Source organism: Dipodomys spectabilis, unplaced genomic scaffold (assembly GCF_019054845.1).
Source record: "Dipodomys spectabilis isolate Male_0828 unplaced genomic scaffold, ASM1905484v1 ptg000098l, whole genome shotgun sequence".
NCBI lineage: Eukaryota > Metazoa > Chordata > Mammalia > Rodentia > Heteromyidae > Dipodomys > Dipodomys spectabilis.
In genome coordinates, this window is record NW_024870775.1 from 17,180,677 (window position 1) to 17,198,435 (window position 17,759).

General features: G+C 45.3%; 1 protein-coding gene across 3 annotated transcripts in view; it reads right to left on the reverse strand.

Annotated features, from left to right (window-relative positions):
• Phf2 (PHD finger protein 2) overlaps positions 1–17,759 on the reverse strand; it is an 89,769-nt gene that overhangs the window by 21,601 nt on the left and 50,409 nt on the right. For all 3 annotated transcript variants that reach the window (XM_042686728.1, XM_042686727.1, XM_042686729.1), the window contains exons 2-5: positions 10,102–10,187; positions 9,272–9,386; positions 5,409–5,569; positions 1,204–1,345 (exon numbers count right to left, since the gene is read on the reverse strand). In XM_042686728.1, coding sequence (XP_042542662.1) covers positions 1,204–1,345; positions 5,409–5,569; positions 9,272–9,386; positions 10,102–10,187 — 504 coding nt within the window. The remainder of the gene's footprint in view (positions 1–1,203; positions 1,346–5,408; positions 5,570–9,271; positions 9,387–10,101; positions 10,188–17,759) is intronic.

Below are 17,759 nucleotides of genomic sequence, written 5' to 3' on the forward strand. Positions count from 1 at the left end.
CAAGGGCCTAGTTCACAAGAATGCTCTGGTATGCAAATGCCCAACAAAAGCCACAAATGATCCCTCTCTCCCAAGGAGTCCTTGGACAAAGCAGGAGACACAGGAAGGCAAAGCATCTCTTTCCCTAGCTCCATCACCTGGCCTCTCTCTGGAAGGAGCCGGGTAGCAGGACAGCTGATGGAGACATGACTCTGTTCTCCAGTACCAAAGTAATTCACAACTCAGAATGCAACTGTGGAGAAAATCCTTTTTATCAACACATGTAAGGCTACATTCTCCATTACCATATTCTACCCATTTTTGCCTCTGCCGCTAGAAAACAAGTGTTCTCAGTGACATTCCCCTTCTGTGGCTCTTGGCATAAACTGATGTTTTTCCCACACCTACTTTGCACATGTATTCTCTTAGGCTTTCTGGAAGAGGGCAAAGTAGAAGTAAACAAAACCAAAAGCATTCCTTGCCACTCATGCCTCATGTTAGGAAATGTTCCAGATCTTTCCTGAAGGACCAGTTGGAGGGCAGTAAGGCCTGATGGGAGGCAGGACAGAGGTTACAGAGCATGTGTGGACATGGAGCATGCATGTGTGAAAGGCATATGTATGCAGAGGATGTGTACATACAAGGGGCCTGTGTGTGCAATGGGCATGTAAGAGGCATGCATGAGAAGGATGGGAATGTGAGAGGTTTGTATGAGGGGGACAATGAAGGAGGGTATGCAAATGGCATGTGTGTACATGAGTGTGCCAGTGGGTCCATTGGTTGGAAACTGCATGGATGAGCACCTGTGTGGTCCATGTGTCCTGTCGGTGTGCTCTGAGTACATCAGTATGCCTAGGAGTATGCATCTATCAGTAAATCAGGAATGTACTAATGTTTTTCTCATATGCATGTGTGTCCATGGGTACATAGCAGTAGAGTGTGTGTCATAGGTGTGATATTCTGGAAGGGACTGCACACACTTCACCATAGTTCTCTCTAGGAATGGGGGCCCGGTCAGGCTGACTTCCTTTCTGCTCCATTTGTCTGAACTGTTCTGTGTGTTACTGCTGTACTTTAAGAAAAAACAAACAAAAAACCAGCATGTTCTATGTGCAAGCACTTCACAGTCCTGTCATGTCTGACCTGGATGGAAGCTGCCAGTCCAGGGAAGGAAGTCAGCCCAAGCTGGCCCCTTGGGCCCTGCATCTAGGATAGCCCCATCACCTGGTATCGGAGAACTCCAGATTGGTGACATTGAGGACACGCTTGCGATTGGTGCTATAATAATAGTCCACGAACTCCTTCAGCTTCATCTTGCAGTCCTTCTGCTTGGTGACGTCCGTCACGTCCACACTCCGCTCGGGCCCTGGGGATTCAGGGAAATGGTGAATATGCCTAAGAGGTGGTATAGTCTTCCTGAAGACAGACATGTGAGCGAACCCTCACACTGTCAACTTCCCTCAGACATGGCAGCAGCCGAGAGTAGACAGAATGGGTTTGGACCTGGAGACTGATTATCAAGGCTCCCTCACCTGCCATCCCCCAGGGTCAACACAGTGCCCAGTGCTTTCTTCTTTCTGCAGTTATCACAAGGACACAGTGAGGCTGTGAGGTGGTGAATCTCAGGCCTCAGAGAAGGGAGCCAGGTCAGAAATTAAACCTACAGTTTCCTAGTAAACCTGAGTTTCAGAAACACAACAAATACATTTTAGTGTAAACATATTCTGAATAATACAAAAATTAAAATATCAAGGACCCTACATGCTACATGACGTGTATTACTATGGTTTGGTTAGTGTCCTCCGAAGGCCCATGTGCTAATGGCTTAGTCACTAGTCAGTGGCATTACTGGGAAATGGAACCTTTAGGAGGCAAGGCTTGGGGGGGGCAGGGCCTGAAGAGGTTATTGGGTTTTTTCTTTTCTTTTCTTTTTTTTTTTGGGTCCGGTCGTGGGGCCTGAACTCTGGGCCTGGGCGCTGTCCCTCAGTTCTTCAGCTCAAGGCTAGCGCTCTACCACTTGAGCCACAGCGCCACTTCCGGCTTTTTTTCTTTTTGGTTATGTGGTGCTGAGGAATAGAACCCAGGGCCTCATGCTTGCAAGGCAAGCGCTCTACCACTGAGCTATCTTCCCAGCCCTGGGTTTTTTCTTTTTGCTTGCTGGTTCATGATGGCAATATTTTGCTCCACCACACCTTCCCGCCATAGTCTACCCTTGCTGAAGTCCCACAGGCATTGGGATCATGGCTTGGAACCTTCAAAAACAAACTAAATCTTTTCCCTTTGTCAGTTATTTGCCTCATATTTTGTTAAGTGACATAAAGCTAACTAATATAAGTATCAACTCATTTTAAAAACATCAACTGAGGAGAGAGGGAAAAACATTTGTCTTGAGGAAAAACTCAGGATAGTCAGATAACTGAAGTGGGAAAGTCTTTATAAAAGACTCATCATCAGTGAAGGGAGGGCATGAGTGATCTTGTCCTTTGCCAGGGCCCCAGAAGCTACTCAGATACAAGGTGGCGGCCACTGGGATTTTTCACACACACACACACACATACACACACACACACACACACACACACACACACACACACACACACACACACACTATTGTAAAGATACTATATAGAGGGGTTACAGTTACATGTGTAAGGTAATGAGTACATTTCCTATTGAGCACGGTTACCCCCTCCTTTGTTTTTCAGCACTGGGATTTCTGTGGACAGAGGAGCTAGATGTCAACGATGGTGGTGATGCCACCAAATGTGTACCAGGCACTGACAATGTCCTCACTGTGAAGGCACATGTGCCCAGGAGAACAACTTGCCACAAATCTGAGCCTAACCTCTATGAGCCTCTGAACTTGTGCTTACAGGAAACACCTGGGATATGGGAACTTGAGCTAAGCCACACCACAGGGACACTGATAGCATGACCCTGATATGAGAAATTCATAGCTCTTTTCTCCACTAGAGCCACAGAGAGGAGCCTGTCAGAGAGAAAGAGACTTCAGGACATAAAAAACAAATGTTATATGTAGTCTTGTTTGAATTCTGATTTTGAAAGACCAGTGTAAAAAAGGTTCTGTGTTGAAGAAACTGTCATATGAGGCAGAATTAAACTGGGTCTCAGACTCTATTCAAGAAATTAGTTAAGTAATTATAGAGTATGATGATAGAATGAACATTTAAAAATTAGCTGCTCAATAGCTATGTACATGTGATCATATAAAATGATGCTTACTGAAATGAACTCCAAGAACAGAAACAAGAGGTTTTTTGTTTTTTGTTTTTTACTTTTTGTAGATTTTGTTTTTCTGGTTTTCCCCTTTTGTGGCTGTTTTTAATTTCTGTACTTTTTGTCTTGTATATAACTTTATCTGATTTGGGGAAGGGAAGGGGAAGCACAGGAATGGTCGGACAAAGGGTGAACTAATGCAGCCAGCAATATGAATGTTGAAAATGAACTATACAACTTGCTGGGGGAAGGAGGCTGGAAGGTAAAAAAACAAAAAAATACTGGGAGAAAAAGAGGGAAGTGGTATGTTCAAAAAGAAATGTATTCATTACCTGACCTATTTAACTATACCTCCTTTGTACATCACCGTTACAATATTTTTTGATGTTGTTGCCAGTCCTGGAGCTTGAACTCAGGGCCTGGGCACTATCCCTGATCTTCTTTTGCTCAAGGCTAGCACTCTACTATTTGAGCCACAGCACTACTTCTGGCTAGTTCTGTGTATGTGGTACTGAGGAATGGAAGCCAGGGCTTCATGCATGCTAGACAAGCACACTACCACTAAGCCACATCTCCAGCCACAATAATTTTTTTAAAAGTTAGCTGTGAGAGCTGCATACTGAGTTTTTCCAGTGAAAAGGTGATCCACTTTAAAATACTCCACGCCAAAGAAAAACAGGGAGGACAGAAAACCAGCTGATCGTTTGTGGCCAGTGCAGGTACACCTGGCTTACTATTCATTGCTCTCATTTCATGTATTTAAAAAGTTCCATAATTTAAATAAATGAAAAGAAGAACATAAAAGCAATAAACACCTTTGAGAAGCATATCTTCCCTGTTCCTATCGGCATAACTATGGAAGACCAGGGCCCTAGTAGCCAGGGCAGCCCCAGGCCACAATGACAGAGTAGATTCCCATCTCCTATTATGAGCGGGATGAAAGTCACTCTTACATCACAGGAGTGAAATGTCTGATACCAAACAGTATTACTTCTCAGTGGTTGCTCATGTCTGGCAGAAGCAACCCTGAACAAGGCTGGTAGAGCAGATGTGATGTAGTAGAAGAAAGGCAGTCGCTGGTGAGCAGAGCCAGACTGGTAAACTGGTAAACTCTACTACCCTCATGGAAAAGCTGGGTAGAAGCTGGTTCACCAACGTGGTGGAGCAGAGCAGAAACAGCTTTCCCGTCTGCCCATAGCTAAGCACTGCTGACCAAAGGCTAGCCCCAGTATGGTACAGCTCCAGCCCTACTTATCTGCACTCCCTTTTGAGAAGGGTCCCACAGAATGAACCTTCTCCACAGACCTCCCATTCCCCTTAACCCCAGCCCAGGGTGAACATCCTCTTCTCAGAGGCCTCACAGCTCCCGTAGTCCATGTTGTTCTACCCCTTGGCTGAAAAAAAATATAATGGCTTCCCAGGTGGAAGCCACCAGGTGCCTGGTGTTCTCACTGGACCCCAGAACCTACCCACTATGGGCTTCACAGATGTGGACAGACAAGCTCAGAGCAACTTGTATGCAGTTCACCAGTCTACATCCTCTCCTACCAATGCCAGCCACGAAGTTACCTCCAGCAATACCTGAGCCCGGCAACCACAGGGACCTCAGAGCCCAGCCTGGCAGCTGCCAGCCCCACAGAGTCATTACAAAGCTAAGCTTCTGCCTCTCATCTATCATGCTGTACTTTTCTCTGCCCACAAGTGCCCTGACTAGGCATGTCACAGAACCATGGCTGTAAGTGGACATGTGATAGCAGCTACAAAAGGCATCGGCAGAATCCCAGAAGAATCCAGAAGGGCAGTGTGGTAGGCAGGTTGCAGTGTGGGTGAGGAAGGCCTGGCCCTTGGCTGGCAGCCAGGATGGGGAAGGAGCCTCGTAGAGCTCAAGGATCCTGGACATAGCAGGGCATGTGACATCCCACAGCAGAATTCATAGCTGGGAAAACCAAGGGATCACCAGAGCAGGTCCTGTTTGTGATTAAAACAACTGAGAGGCAAGGAGTTCCTACTAGGATCCACTTGGGAGAACCCAGTATCATCTAAGAATTCCTAGAATAGAGGCCAGGAGTTAACCTGCTCACATAGTACCCAGAACATGGCTAGGGTGCTAAGGATGTGTGCACATGATAGTTAACAATGTCAAGGCCTCCCAACTCCAGGCCCCCACAAGATGCAAAGGAGCCAGCACTTACCCACATAGTTCTCGACGTCACTGACATAGAACGTGGGGGCTGGGACAGCCAGGCCCAGCCCATCTTTCTTGGGGACAAGAATGGGTTCAGTGAAACCATGTTCCTCCATGTAGCCCAATGTGAGCTGGCTGCCTGGCACACGGGACACCACATCTTCAGCGCTGTAGGGAAAGTGTGGGTCAGAGTCCATGCCACATCTGGCTACATGCACCCCAGGAAGGTCAGCCTAACGTACTACACTGGAGACTACTAGGGCAGCCACAGGCTAACCACACGCACAAAGCACAGGGAGGCAAGAGACACTGTGACCTAGGTGAATCTCTCTCACTAGTCATGCCAGCCCAGCCTAATAGGTGAGGAAAAAACAGATCCCTCCATTACCCCTGGGCTGGTGGAGGCATGAGGCACTATCAAAATGTGCTATACAGGGAACACTGTCCAAGGAGAGCCCTCCTGGGCAGATATAGTAAGTCCAGGTCTCCAGTCAAACCCCACATCCAACTACATCACTGGGATGTGAGATCCTCACAAGGCACTCTCAGGAAATCATATCTCCATAGCAGGGACATCACCTTCCTGGCTCTGAGCTAACATCACCCATCAGGAGACCTAGGAACTGCTTAGTGCAGCCACACAAACTCTCAGATATAGAAGTCACCTTTCTCACCCCTCTTGGACTTAAGTTTCCCCATCAACCCAGTGGAACTTATCAAGTTCCATGCATCCAATTTCACTGCAAGAGCAGCAGCTACCAGGATCAGGGATGACCAGAAAAGAACTAGCAAGATTCCACCTCGGAGAAGGTTCTCAGAGGCTATATGGTACATGGCTGGGAGGGCCTTAGCCAAAGCTACATGGAGAAATAAAAACTCAGGCTTTAGCTGTCCCCTGTCCTGCCCAGCCCTGCCTGCCCCAAACCCTGAGGTGGCAGGGTCAGGGCAAGGACTCCACCAGGTTGGTTACTGTGATCCTTGTGAGAATGTCTAATCCTGGACGTTGCTGCTACCACAGATCCAGAGGTAGATGCGGTCGTGCAGAAGGGAAATTGACTGAGAATGTGCAGTCAGCCTAGAGATCTTCCAGGGACCATGTGGCCCAGAGGGTACATAATCTGTTCAGTCACACAGCTGCATGTTCTCTGTCTCATCCAATGTATGCTGGGCACTGCCCTGGGTGTGTGGACCCTGCTGAAGCAACCCCTGGCTGGAAATGCTGAGAACAGGTCCATAAAAAGCACACAAGCTGACAGCTGGGTATGCCTTAGAGAAACCAGCAACACATCACACAGAGGCCTGGAAGCAGGAGCGGTGGGTAATGAGCATACAGAGCTAGACTTGGGACAAAGCTAGTCTGAGTCAGCTTCCCAAGGGTATGTGCCAGTAGACGGACAGAAGATCAAGAAGCTGGAGAAAGGTTGTGGAATCTCAGAGCAGGGGCCAAGAGCTGAGGTGTGGGCAGGCAATGTCTCAGAGAGAGCAGTCAATAGGGGAGGCAAGTAGGTAGCAGGAAAACCCAAGAAAGGACAGGACATCTAGGACAGGGAGACTGGAGTATCCAGTTTTGTTGAGGAGTCAGTTAAAGTCAGGAAGGGAAAGCTAGGTTGAACACAAAGTAATAGTGACAGAGTGACTGGAAAAAAAGGAAGAAGAAAATATTACATAGACAACTGAGCAAGGCCAGGGATACCAAGGTGGTACCAAGTAAGCTTAGGAAGCCAGAAGTCTCCCACTAGGTAGAGATTAGCATTGGTAAATCCAGACCTCTAGCTCTTATCTCACTGGTGAGAGTTCCAAATTCATTCCAAATCCAGACTGGAAAATCAAAAGTACAATCCACAGAATAGGAAAGAAGTATTTTCATATGAGATAGAAAAGTGTATTGTGTGGGAAAAGTTACATTCAACTACTTGAAATGTTGGATAAAATGTCAGGCATTCAGATGACCTTGTTGGATGACACTTCATGACTTCTAGAGACACCAGCCAGGAGAATAGGGTACTAGAGTAAGAAGAGATAGAGAGTAATGGGACAGAATTGAGCGTCCAGAAGTAAGTCCTTGCACTATGTACAGAAATAGAAGATCAGGGAGGGGGACGGAAAGAAGAGTGAAAGAGAACTAAGATTATAAAAGCAAGTTGCTGTTCCTAAAAAACTTTTGACTTAGCATGTATCAAAGAATAAACTGTAGTTGCTACAGTGACAAAACTTTTAGAAGAAAACAATGATAAAGCTTCATGTCCTTGGAGTTGATAAAGGATTCTGAGCTATGACAACAAAAGCACAAGGAAAAGAGAAAGATCAGATAAACTGGACAGCATCAAAATTACTTGTCTGCTTCAAAGGATACTAAAAATACAAAAGTACTTTTACCACAGAATAGGGAAGAGTATTTCCAAGCCTATATCTGATAAGGGACATATATGTAGAATATATAATAATGAACATTATTTTGTATTACAACTCAATAATAAAAAGGAAAAAAAAGGACAAGACAACGGATCTCACTAGGCCTTTCTCCAAGATACACGAAGAACCCTGAACACAAGGAAAGGCTACTCAGCATCTCTAGTCACCAGAAAAATACAAATGAAAACACATGAGGTGGTACTTCACACATTAGGATAGACAGAATCAAACTAACCATACACAGCTGGCAGAAATGTTAAATAGTGTGCCCCTGCTTTAGAATACCCTAGAAGGTCCTCAAACAATTAGAGAAGGAATTACCATAGGACACAGCAATTCTGCTCTTAGAAAAAATGAAAACATATGACTACACAAACACATTTGTACATAAACACTTAAACAAGAATTATTCATAGTAGTCAAAATGTAGAAACAATCCAAATGCCCATCACTTAAGAATGGATAAACCAAAAAATACTTTGTCATACAATGCAATATTACTCAGCCAAAAAAGGAATGAAGTACTGGTGAATACAATGTGAACAAAAGTAGATTAGTAGTTGCTTAAGGTTGTGGGGAAGGGGGTGTAAGACAGGGGTAATGAATAAAGGTATTTCTTTTGGGGGGCGGGATGAGGAAAAGGTTCTAAAATTGACTGGTGAAGATGCATGATTCTAGGCACATTTAAAAAGCCATTAATTCTTCACTTTCAACCAGTGAATTATAACTCAGTAAACATAGAAGCAGAGAAGAAGATGGAGGAGAAATAAAATACTTTACACATAGAGGAAGGATAAAAGTGACACTGGATTCTTAACAAAAATCACATAAACAAGAAGGGAGTGGGGAATACATTTAAAACATCAAAAGAAAACCCCACAAACATTCTTAACAAACTCAACAGTAATATTCTTCCAAAGCGAAGAAATGAAGATTGTCAGACAAAAACAAACCATCTGACAGCTGTGGGCAGCTGGACTGGGGGCAGCATCTAGTAGCTGCTTTTTCTCACCAGGCCACTGCCTGCCTTCATAGGAGGCCTGCTTGGGCTCCCAGCATGGGCCTGGGCCTCATGCAGAGCAAAGGTGTGGGCATCAGAAAATCTCTACAGACACCTCAAGACATCCACCAAGGTGCAGAGACACCACCAGGCAGGTGTCAGGCATAAGAGGTAGGGAGAGAAGTGCTTTCTTCCCAAAGAGAAGTCACTGGCACCATCTTCTGTCCCCCTCACCAGCTCCTGACAGATGCCAACAAAGGGGGAAATCATCCACGAGAGTGCTGGGGCCCAGGTGGGGGAATCCCCTGTCTCCAGAACAGGTTCTTGGTTCCCTCCCCACCCACTCTCCTGGAATGACTGACAGGGACAGACTTCTACGGCTACAGTAGGTGAAGGGAGAAGGGCCCACCTCTTGGGCCCCACCCCATCCAGGTCCCATCTGAGAAAGGCTTTCTTACCTGGGGAAGGTCCGACTCCGCAATTCCTTGATGAAGACCTGGCTGCCATTCTGCACTGGCTTCACATCAGGTGTCTGCCCTGGACCGTGTTTGTGCCAAGTCCGCTTCTTCTTGACTGTTGGGGAGATAGGAGTTGAGATACATCACCAAACACAGCCCCACCTGGCCTCTGTGGTCCTGAAATAGGACCCAATGGGAATCCAAGGGGCAGCAAAGAAGTTGGGAAGCCTATGGACACAGCAAACCCAACACTTCTCCTAAGGAACAGCCCTCTACCTACACATGCATACACACATACACATACATGGAAGAGCCCACCCCTTTGCCCTGTCTCAGGACTCCTCTTCACTCCACATTCCCAATGGAACTATGACCTGCTATCACTCTCTGACCCAGAAGCAAGGGTCTCCCAGAACCCCTTCTCATTTAAGACTACCTGAGGTACCACCACCCCATAACTGTAAGGCACCTATTGCTTGGCCCACAGATGCACATATAGGGTCCACCCTATGCAGCAGTGACCAGCTGGGCATGACTGAGCTGAGCTGGGGTCACTGGTAGTAACGTCTTTGAACATTGCTTTTGAGGGAAGAAAACAACCAGGAGGGGGTTGGTATCCCATTAGGGAAGTAAGCTAGGCTGGAAGAATCTCCAGGTACTAGAATCCCCAGAGTATAACACTGCCATCAGGAGCTACCAAGCACATTTCAGCCCCAGCAGCCCAAGGTCAAGACTGATGCCCAGCAGAGACCCTGCCCTTCTGCAACCCAGATAAATGCATGCTGCTTTGGTCAGCAAGAACAGATTACTACCCAGGCTGTAGTACTTACGCGTGGACTTTCCATGTGTTTTCTCACAGTTCGGGCAGTGGTAAATGTCAATGTCTGGAGCCTCCTCTTCTTCCACCCCAACACAGCTGAAACGGAAGGAAACAGACCATGACCCTTACATTTCATCTCCCTTAGAAGCGTCTACCCACCAAGCCTGAGGGAGGGTCCCTGCTCACAGAATGGGACTAAAGCCAGATATAACAGCCTTGTGTGGAGATTACGGTTCTTCAGGACAGAGGGGAAGGAAAGGGCTGCACAGTTGCCTTCCTGGATCTAAATCTTCAGCCCAGACCCAGTGTTAGAGATGGTCACTATGAGGAGCTACTGAATAGGCCACTCATCCACAGGCTGCCTCAGTGAGGGCCATCACCACCCTGGCACTCCAGGGCCCAGGGATGGCAAGAGAGTGTCTCAGCCAAGACACACCCATCACTTCCCCATGAAGCATTCTGGAGCAAAGAACAGACCTAAGGCCATCCCATATGGACACCAGCCTAGTTCTGCCTCCAAGAGTTCATGGCAAGGCCTAGGTGGCAGGCCTGTCTTCCTCAATCCCTGGATTTCCTCCAGGCCCCTACAAACTTGCTTGGAGATTCATCCCAGGAGAGAGCTGTCTACTAAGCAGGCATTGGCCTCGTCACTATTGAGAAGTATTTAGGAAATGATGATGATGTCAAAGGATATAACACAAAATATTGATAAGCTTCTAGAGACAATTCTAACAACAGAAATGTATTGTTCCATTCTAGTAATCCTGAGGTATAAGGGTCATGGTTTGAAGCCAGTCTGGGCAGGAAAGTCTGTGAGACTATATCCAATAAACCAACAAAAAGCCACAAATAGAACGAGGTATGGCTCAAATGGTAGAGCACTAACCTTGAATGCAAAAGCTCATGGACAGCACCCAGACCCTGAGTTCAAGCCCAAGGACGCATGCACGCGCGCACACACACACACACACACACACACACACACACACACACACACACACACACACACACAAAAGCAACAGAAGAGCAGCCATCTATAATATGTGGTGAGAACTCAGCCCAGCAAGGGCAAGACCCAGGACAGTTCAAAATCCCATTACTACCAGATGATGATGATGATGATGATGATATGGCATTTTTCTTTGGGTCAACTACAGAATATTACATAGGAGAAACTCAGGGAAATGAGACACCTGGATACCATCAACATGAACTAGGCAGATAGTTTTTACTTAGGGCAAACACTACTAATCCATCAAAAACCAAGGTTCCAAATATTGGTTTCAGTCACACAACATGACTGAATTTTTCTTTTGTTTTATTTTCTATGTGGGAACTTGAAGGTGCTGATACCAATTTTATTCCCATCAAATTAATAGGACATTTTTTAACACTGATGTAAAAATGAAGAGACTAGGAAATAGGAACAAAATGATTCCTGTGGGCAGTGTATGTTGCCAGAGCTAGTCAGGAGACCCAAACCCCTGTTCCCACTGGATAGTAAGCTCACCCTAACAAATGGACTCCAAAATTCCTTCACACAAGTTTTTTTTGGTCAGTCGTGGGGCTTGAACTCAGGGCCTCAATGCTATCTCAGCAATTTTGTTCAAGGCTAGCATTCTACTACTTTAAGCCATGGAGCTACTGGATTTCTGGTGGTTAACTGGAGGTAAGAGTTTCATGGACTTTCCTACCCTCCTCAGTAGCTAGGATTAGAGGCATGAGCCACCAGTACCTGACTCAACTTGTTAGTTTCTTATCTTGGTTACAAGATAAAAAAGAGGAGAGGGGAGGGGAAAGGAGGGACGGGAGAAGGGGAGGGGAGACAACTTATTTGTCCATATACAGAAACCAACTATGTTGTCTAGTGTCCCTCCCCCTAATGAAACCGTGTCCATGGCCAATGTGGACATGAATGACAAGAGCAGCTGGTAATGTTACAGATGAACAGAGCCTGGAGATTAGACCAGATGCTAGGAGTTGGCTCAGCTATATCAGGGTTGGGAGATGGTGAGAGTTTCCCTCTTCCACTGCCTAAACTCAACCATTGTGAAAGCAGTATATACTGCAGTGCAGATGTTAGGCCTGGTCTTATAAACGGCCACTTAGCATTTAGCATAAGCTGAGGATATAGGTCCCAATCCTCAGCCCAGTCTCTGAGCCACTCAGTCACCTTGACCAATGTCAAGAGGAACCACCAGGACCTCCCTGGATTGGAGCCATACGGCACATGGGCTCCTGGGGAGGGAAGCTCAGTGTGGCTGGAGTAACCTCTTCAGGAATCTGTGCTCTCAGGTCTAAGCATCAAGAAGGGCATTATTTCAGACTTTTTACAACCTTCGGGTATCACCTGATGATGGGGAAGCAAATGCCTGAGCAAATTTTTCTCTCATCCAAATGCAGGGCTCTTAAATGAGAGCAAGTAAAATATTTATGTATAAATGAGCCCAGCAATGAGAAAATCAACCAAACCAAATGTTGATAAGCACTTAGCTAGACTGACCAAGAGAGAAAAAGAGAGAAGACTCAAATTGCTGAAACTATAAATGAAAGTAAAGACTCTGGTACTGGCCTTAAGGAAATAAAAAGAACTATTATAAAATACTATTATAGGGGCTGGGAAGGTGGCTCAGTGGTAGAGTGCTTGCCTTGCATGCATGAGGCCCTGGGTTCGATTCCTCAGCACCACATAAGCAGAAAAAGCCAGAAATGGCGCTGTGGCTCAGGTGATAGAGAACTAGCCTTGAGCTGAAGAGCTGAGGGACAGCACCCAGGCCCAGAGTTCAGGCCCCACGACTGACAAAAAAAAAAAAAAAAACTATTATGAATAGTATATTATTATTATAAATATATTATAAAGTACTATTATGACTATTATAAAATATGAACAATTATAGACCAATAAGACAACTTGGACAAAATCCTGCAAACACATAAACTTTCAAAAAGGGATGGGATTAAAAAAAAGTGGGGCAGGGATGGGACAGGATGTAGCTCAGTGGCAGAGTGCTTACCAAGTATGCCCAAGGTCCTGGGTTTGATAGCCAGCAAACACACACACTCAAAAAAACTCAATTTGTCTTTTTATTGTAGAGCTGTAGGATTTCCTGATATTGTTTATATGCTAGACTCTTATCAGATATGTAACATGTACATGTTTTCTGCAACTCTGTCAGTTACTTTTTTTCCTCTGTTGATCTTTGATGCACAAAACTTTTCAATTTTGATCAGTCTAGTTTTTTCTTTTGTTGCTCATGCTTTTGGTATCCTATCTATTAATCCATAGTAAAATCTAAAGTCATAAGCACTTATTTCATGTTTTTTCCCTAAGAGTTTTATAATTTTAGATTTTTTTTTTTGTTTTTTTTTGGGGTCTGGTCATGGGGCCTGAACTCTGGGCCTGGGCGCTGTCCCTCAGCTCTTCAGCTCAAGGCTAGCGCTCTACCACTTGAGCCACAGCGCCACTTCCGGCTTTTTTCTTTTAATTTTAGATCTTATATTTAACCTGTTGATTGATTTTTTTCAGTTAAATTTTATATAAAATATAAGGTATACATTTAATTCTATTTCTTCAGTGTAAACTGTCAATCACAATCTTCTGGATTGCATACTCCTGAGCAACTAGAATTACAGACATGAGCCACTAAACTACTGGTTAGCTATATTGTTTTCCTACATGGGCTTTATTATTCTGAGGAAGTTTCCTTTTATTCCTAAAAGCAGTAATTGGGCTAAAGACATGGCTCAAGTAGTAGAGCACCATCAAAGTGAGTGAGCAATCCAGCCAAGTATGAGACACTGAGTTCAAATCTGGGTACCAGGGGAAAAAAAAATTCCCAAAGCAGACATTACACACAATGATAAGCAGCTAAAAGCTCTTCCATAAGATCACAAATTAGATAGGGTGCTGCTGTCACCATTCTTGCTCCACATGGTAATAGAAGTCCTAGCTAGAGCAATTAGGCAAGAAAATGAAGTAAATGCATCCAACCTGCAAAGAAGTAAAATGATTTTTATTCACATAACATAGTTCTTAGGAGAGAGGCACAGAAATGGAGGGACAACTGGTGAACAAATGCAGCAGTAGTACCCACTAGATACTGTTGAAAGTGAGCTATACAACTTGTGAGTGTAGATGGAAGGGAAAAGCTAGGAGAAAGCAAGGGAAGGGGTGACATTTTCCAAAAAGAAATGTACTCTTTACCTGACATGCAATTATAACTCCTTTGTATATCCCCTTAATAATAATAATAATAATATACCTGAAAGAAATTTCATCTCCCTACCAAAGTATCTGACCCCACAGTTCCAAGTTCCTCATCACGACTTCAGGAAGCAGTCAACATGAGCCCACTTCTCAGGTGAGGTAGCCAAAGCTCAGGGGTAACATTCACGGACCAGCCAGCAACAGAACTGAGCATTGTGAGTATGTGAGTGTGTGACCATGCTCCATACCTCTCAGGGGGCAAATAGCAGGTAGGGATGCAGCTCAGAGTCTGGTCCCCATGCTCTCCATGTCTCCTATGCAGCCCTCATGAGTTCTGGGCTCTACATGAGCACCAGCTGGAGAAGGTGCTATCTTGGGGACTGGAAGGGTGGATGCTCTGAGACAACACCCCCCCCCCCCCCTCCATGGCTTCCTCCTTCCAATACTCCTTACTACCCCACACCCACCAGGAAATAAACTGGACAGCACAGGTTGGAGGCAGTGGCTCATCTCAGCAGGATGGCCAACCGATTTTGAACAGGAAGGTCCAGGAAATGACAGGGAAGAGAGAGGTGGCTTTAACAGCCAAGTTCTTCTGTTTCTGTTCCAAATGGACTCAGGGAACAGAGGGCCTCATCTTCCCTCATCCAGGGAGAACTAGGACCTGGGCCAGAGGTAGGTACAGTACCCATAGGGCCAGTCCAGCGATGACAGGATCCACTTGCTCACTTACCACAGCCAGAGGAAGCAGAATATCTAAAGGGACCCATGTTAGTGCTGTGCCAGCCCTGAGTCACTGCCCCTACTGCCTGGACCATTAATGGAGAGACTAGCACCAACTCCCAACACCCAGCACCTAGGGCCACACAAGACCAGCTGTGCAAGCCACTAACACTATAGTCACTATCACCCTCACAAGCAGGATGCTCATTGACACTGGTTACTTATTTTATTGTGCCATGGTTAAAAAACTTTCCAACTGCCCCTAAGAAATAGATGGGAAATGATTTTAAAAGAAGAAGAAAGAAAAGGAAGAGGAAGAGAAGGAGGAAGGAAAAGAAAGAAAAGGGAGGAGGAAGGAGGAAGAAGAAGGAGAGGAAATAGGGAGGAGGAGAAGGAGGAAGAGAAGGGAGGAAAAGGATGAGGAGAAGGAAGAGAAGAGAGGAGGAGAAAAAGGAAGGAAAAGGAGGATGAGGAAGAGGAGAGCCAGGTACTGGTGGCTCACACCTGTAATCCTAGCTATTCAGGAAGCTGAGCTCTGGAGAATTAAGGTTTGAACACAGATTGGGCAGAAAAGTCTGTAAGACTCCAACTCCAATTAACCAGGAAAACAAACAAACAAAAGCCAGAATGGAGGCATATACCATGATATACCATCAGCCAGGAGCAAACAGGCTAAATGAGAGTATAATGCCCCGAGTTTACCTACTACAGGCAAAAAGAGACAGACAGACAAAGACAGACAGAAACAGAGACAACAGTTACAGAAAAATGTTTTATATTCTTCTAAGATAAGCAAATGGTAAATGATGCTGCTGATTCTGAATAGGATTTAACAACTTTGTGGTTATGTGGTCCCTACAGCCCTGGTGTGTTATTAATATCGTCCATCGAATGACAGGAAATGTGGCTTCCTGACACTACTCTGTAGCCCTTATATGAAGAATCCATTAATTAGTTTAAAGGCTAAAAAGAACTATTCGTTTATTAACGTTATTTCAATCCCCTGTCATTCATGCAAAGTGAGCAAATGGATAGTGAATATCAGTTTGAAAATTCCTGCAGTTCATGTCTCAGTGATCCTGTCTGCTCTGCCCTCTGCGGGACACCACTATGGGACACCTGACACTTAAGCAATTGGCAGATTTTGGGTACCCAGAATGTGTATGACACAGATATATGTTGGCTTGTTTGTATACATGCTATGTTGAGATCTGTGTGCTGGTTTGTGCACATATGTCCACATCTGCACATGCATGTGTGTTCCTGATACCCATCTTGCCTCTGAGGCACCTCCAGTGCGGGAACAGAGGTGAAGGGTGGTGGCATGTTTAGAAAGCCTAGGAGCAGAAACATTATCTCACTTCACTGTACCACTAGGTGAAGTCAGTTGGTTTCTACTGAGCCAGTTGTGACCCCAGCAGCAGAAGATGAAAACTAATGCAGTACCTAAAGCCCCGTAACTAAAAAGAGAATAGAATTTCCCAGCACAGAGTTGGATGGAGGTGGGGAATAAGATAGAAAAAAAGAAGCTGCCAGAAGGTTGGGAAGGGCAGAACTCAGTGTCCTGCAGGGACACAAAACCCCATTAAGTTCTCTAAAAAAGTCTGTCTGCTCTCCAGAAAACCTAGGCTCTGTCCCAGTGTAAAACCCTAACCCTGCCACTTACCATTGCTCTGGGGAGGACGCCCAGAAGAGAAAGCGACTACTCTGAAGCTGTCCTGCAGGAATACTTGCTCTTCAGATGGCCAAAGGCCTGTCAATTTGGGAGTCTCTGAATCATAGCCCAAGTGTCAAGGTATAAGGTGTGCAGTGACAGCCTGCCTATAGAGCCGTGCTCTGCTGCAGATCACAGGGCATAGAGTCCTGTGGAACTCCACATGGGCTCAGGCTACCTTCAGTAGAGCTTGAGGGTCCAGCACAAAAGCTCAAGGAAAAGCCAGGTACCAGTGGCTCACATCTGTAATCTTTAGCTACGTAAGAGGCTAAGATCTGAGGATCAAGTTTCAAAGCCAGCCTGAGCAGAAAAAAACTGTGACATTCTTACCTCCAATTAACCAGCTATAAGTCAGAAGTGGAGGTGTGGCACAAGAAGTAGAGCACCAGTCTTGAGTGATGAGAATGCAGTCCTGAGTTCAAGCCCCAGTACTGGCATCAAAAACAACAACCAAAAAAAAAAACAAAACAAAAAAATCAAGGATGGATGATAGAATCCTAAGCCAGCCCCCACCCAGGCATCCTCACCATGTCAACTTCTTTGCATTTCCATCTGGAATTAGCAGATCTAAATATCGCCATCAGATTGCATTTGCAGGGTTTTTTTCTATAAAAGAACACTGGCTTACAATAAACTACACTTTTATAACCCCGTTTAAAGTATTCTTTTTTTTTTCTAAATTATAGGAAGAGACTTAGAGGAGGAGGAGGAGGAAGGAGAAGAAGGAAGAGGAAGAAGAGCAGCAGCAGCAATAGTAGTAGCAGTAGTAGTAGTAGTAGTGGCTTCTATTTTAATACCACAGGAAAAGTGGACAAGCAGAGTCCTCATCTGACTTCTAGTCCTCTGTAGAATCTGGAGGGGGGATTGAGGCACATAGTAGGAGCTCCACTGATGGTAGGCATGAATTCAAAGCAGCAATCATTACTAGAAATGATCCTCTGGTAAAATTTAACCCTTAATAATATTACCATGTAATGCAGTAGGGGCTGCAGGGGGCACATACTCTCATCCTTCTATTTAGGGG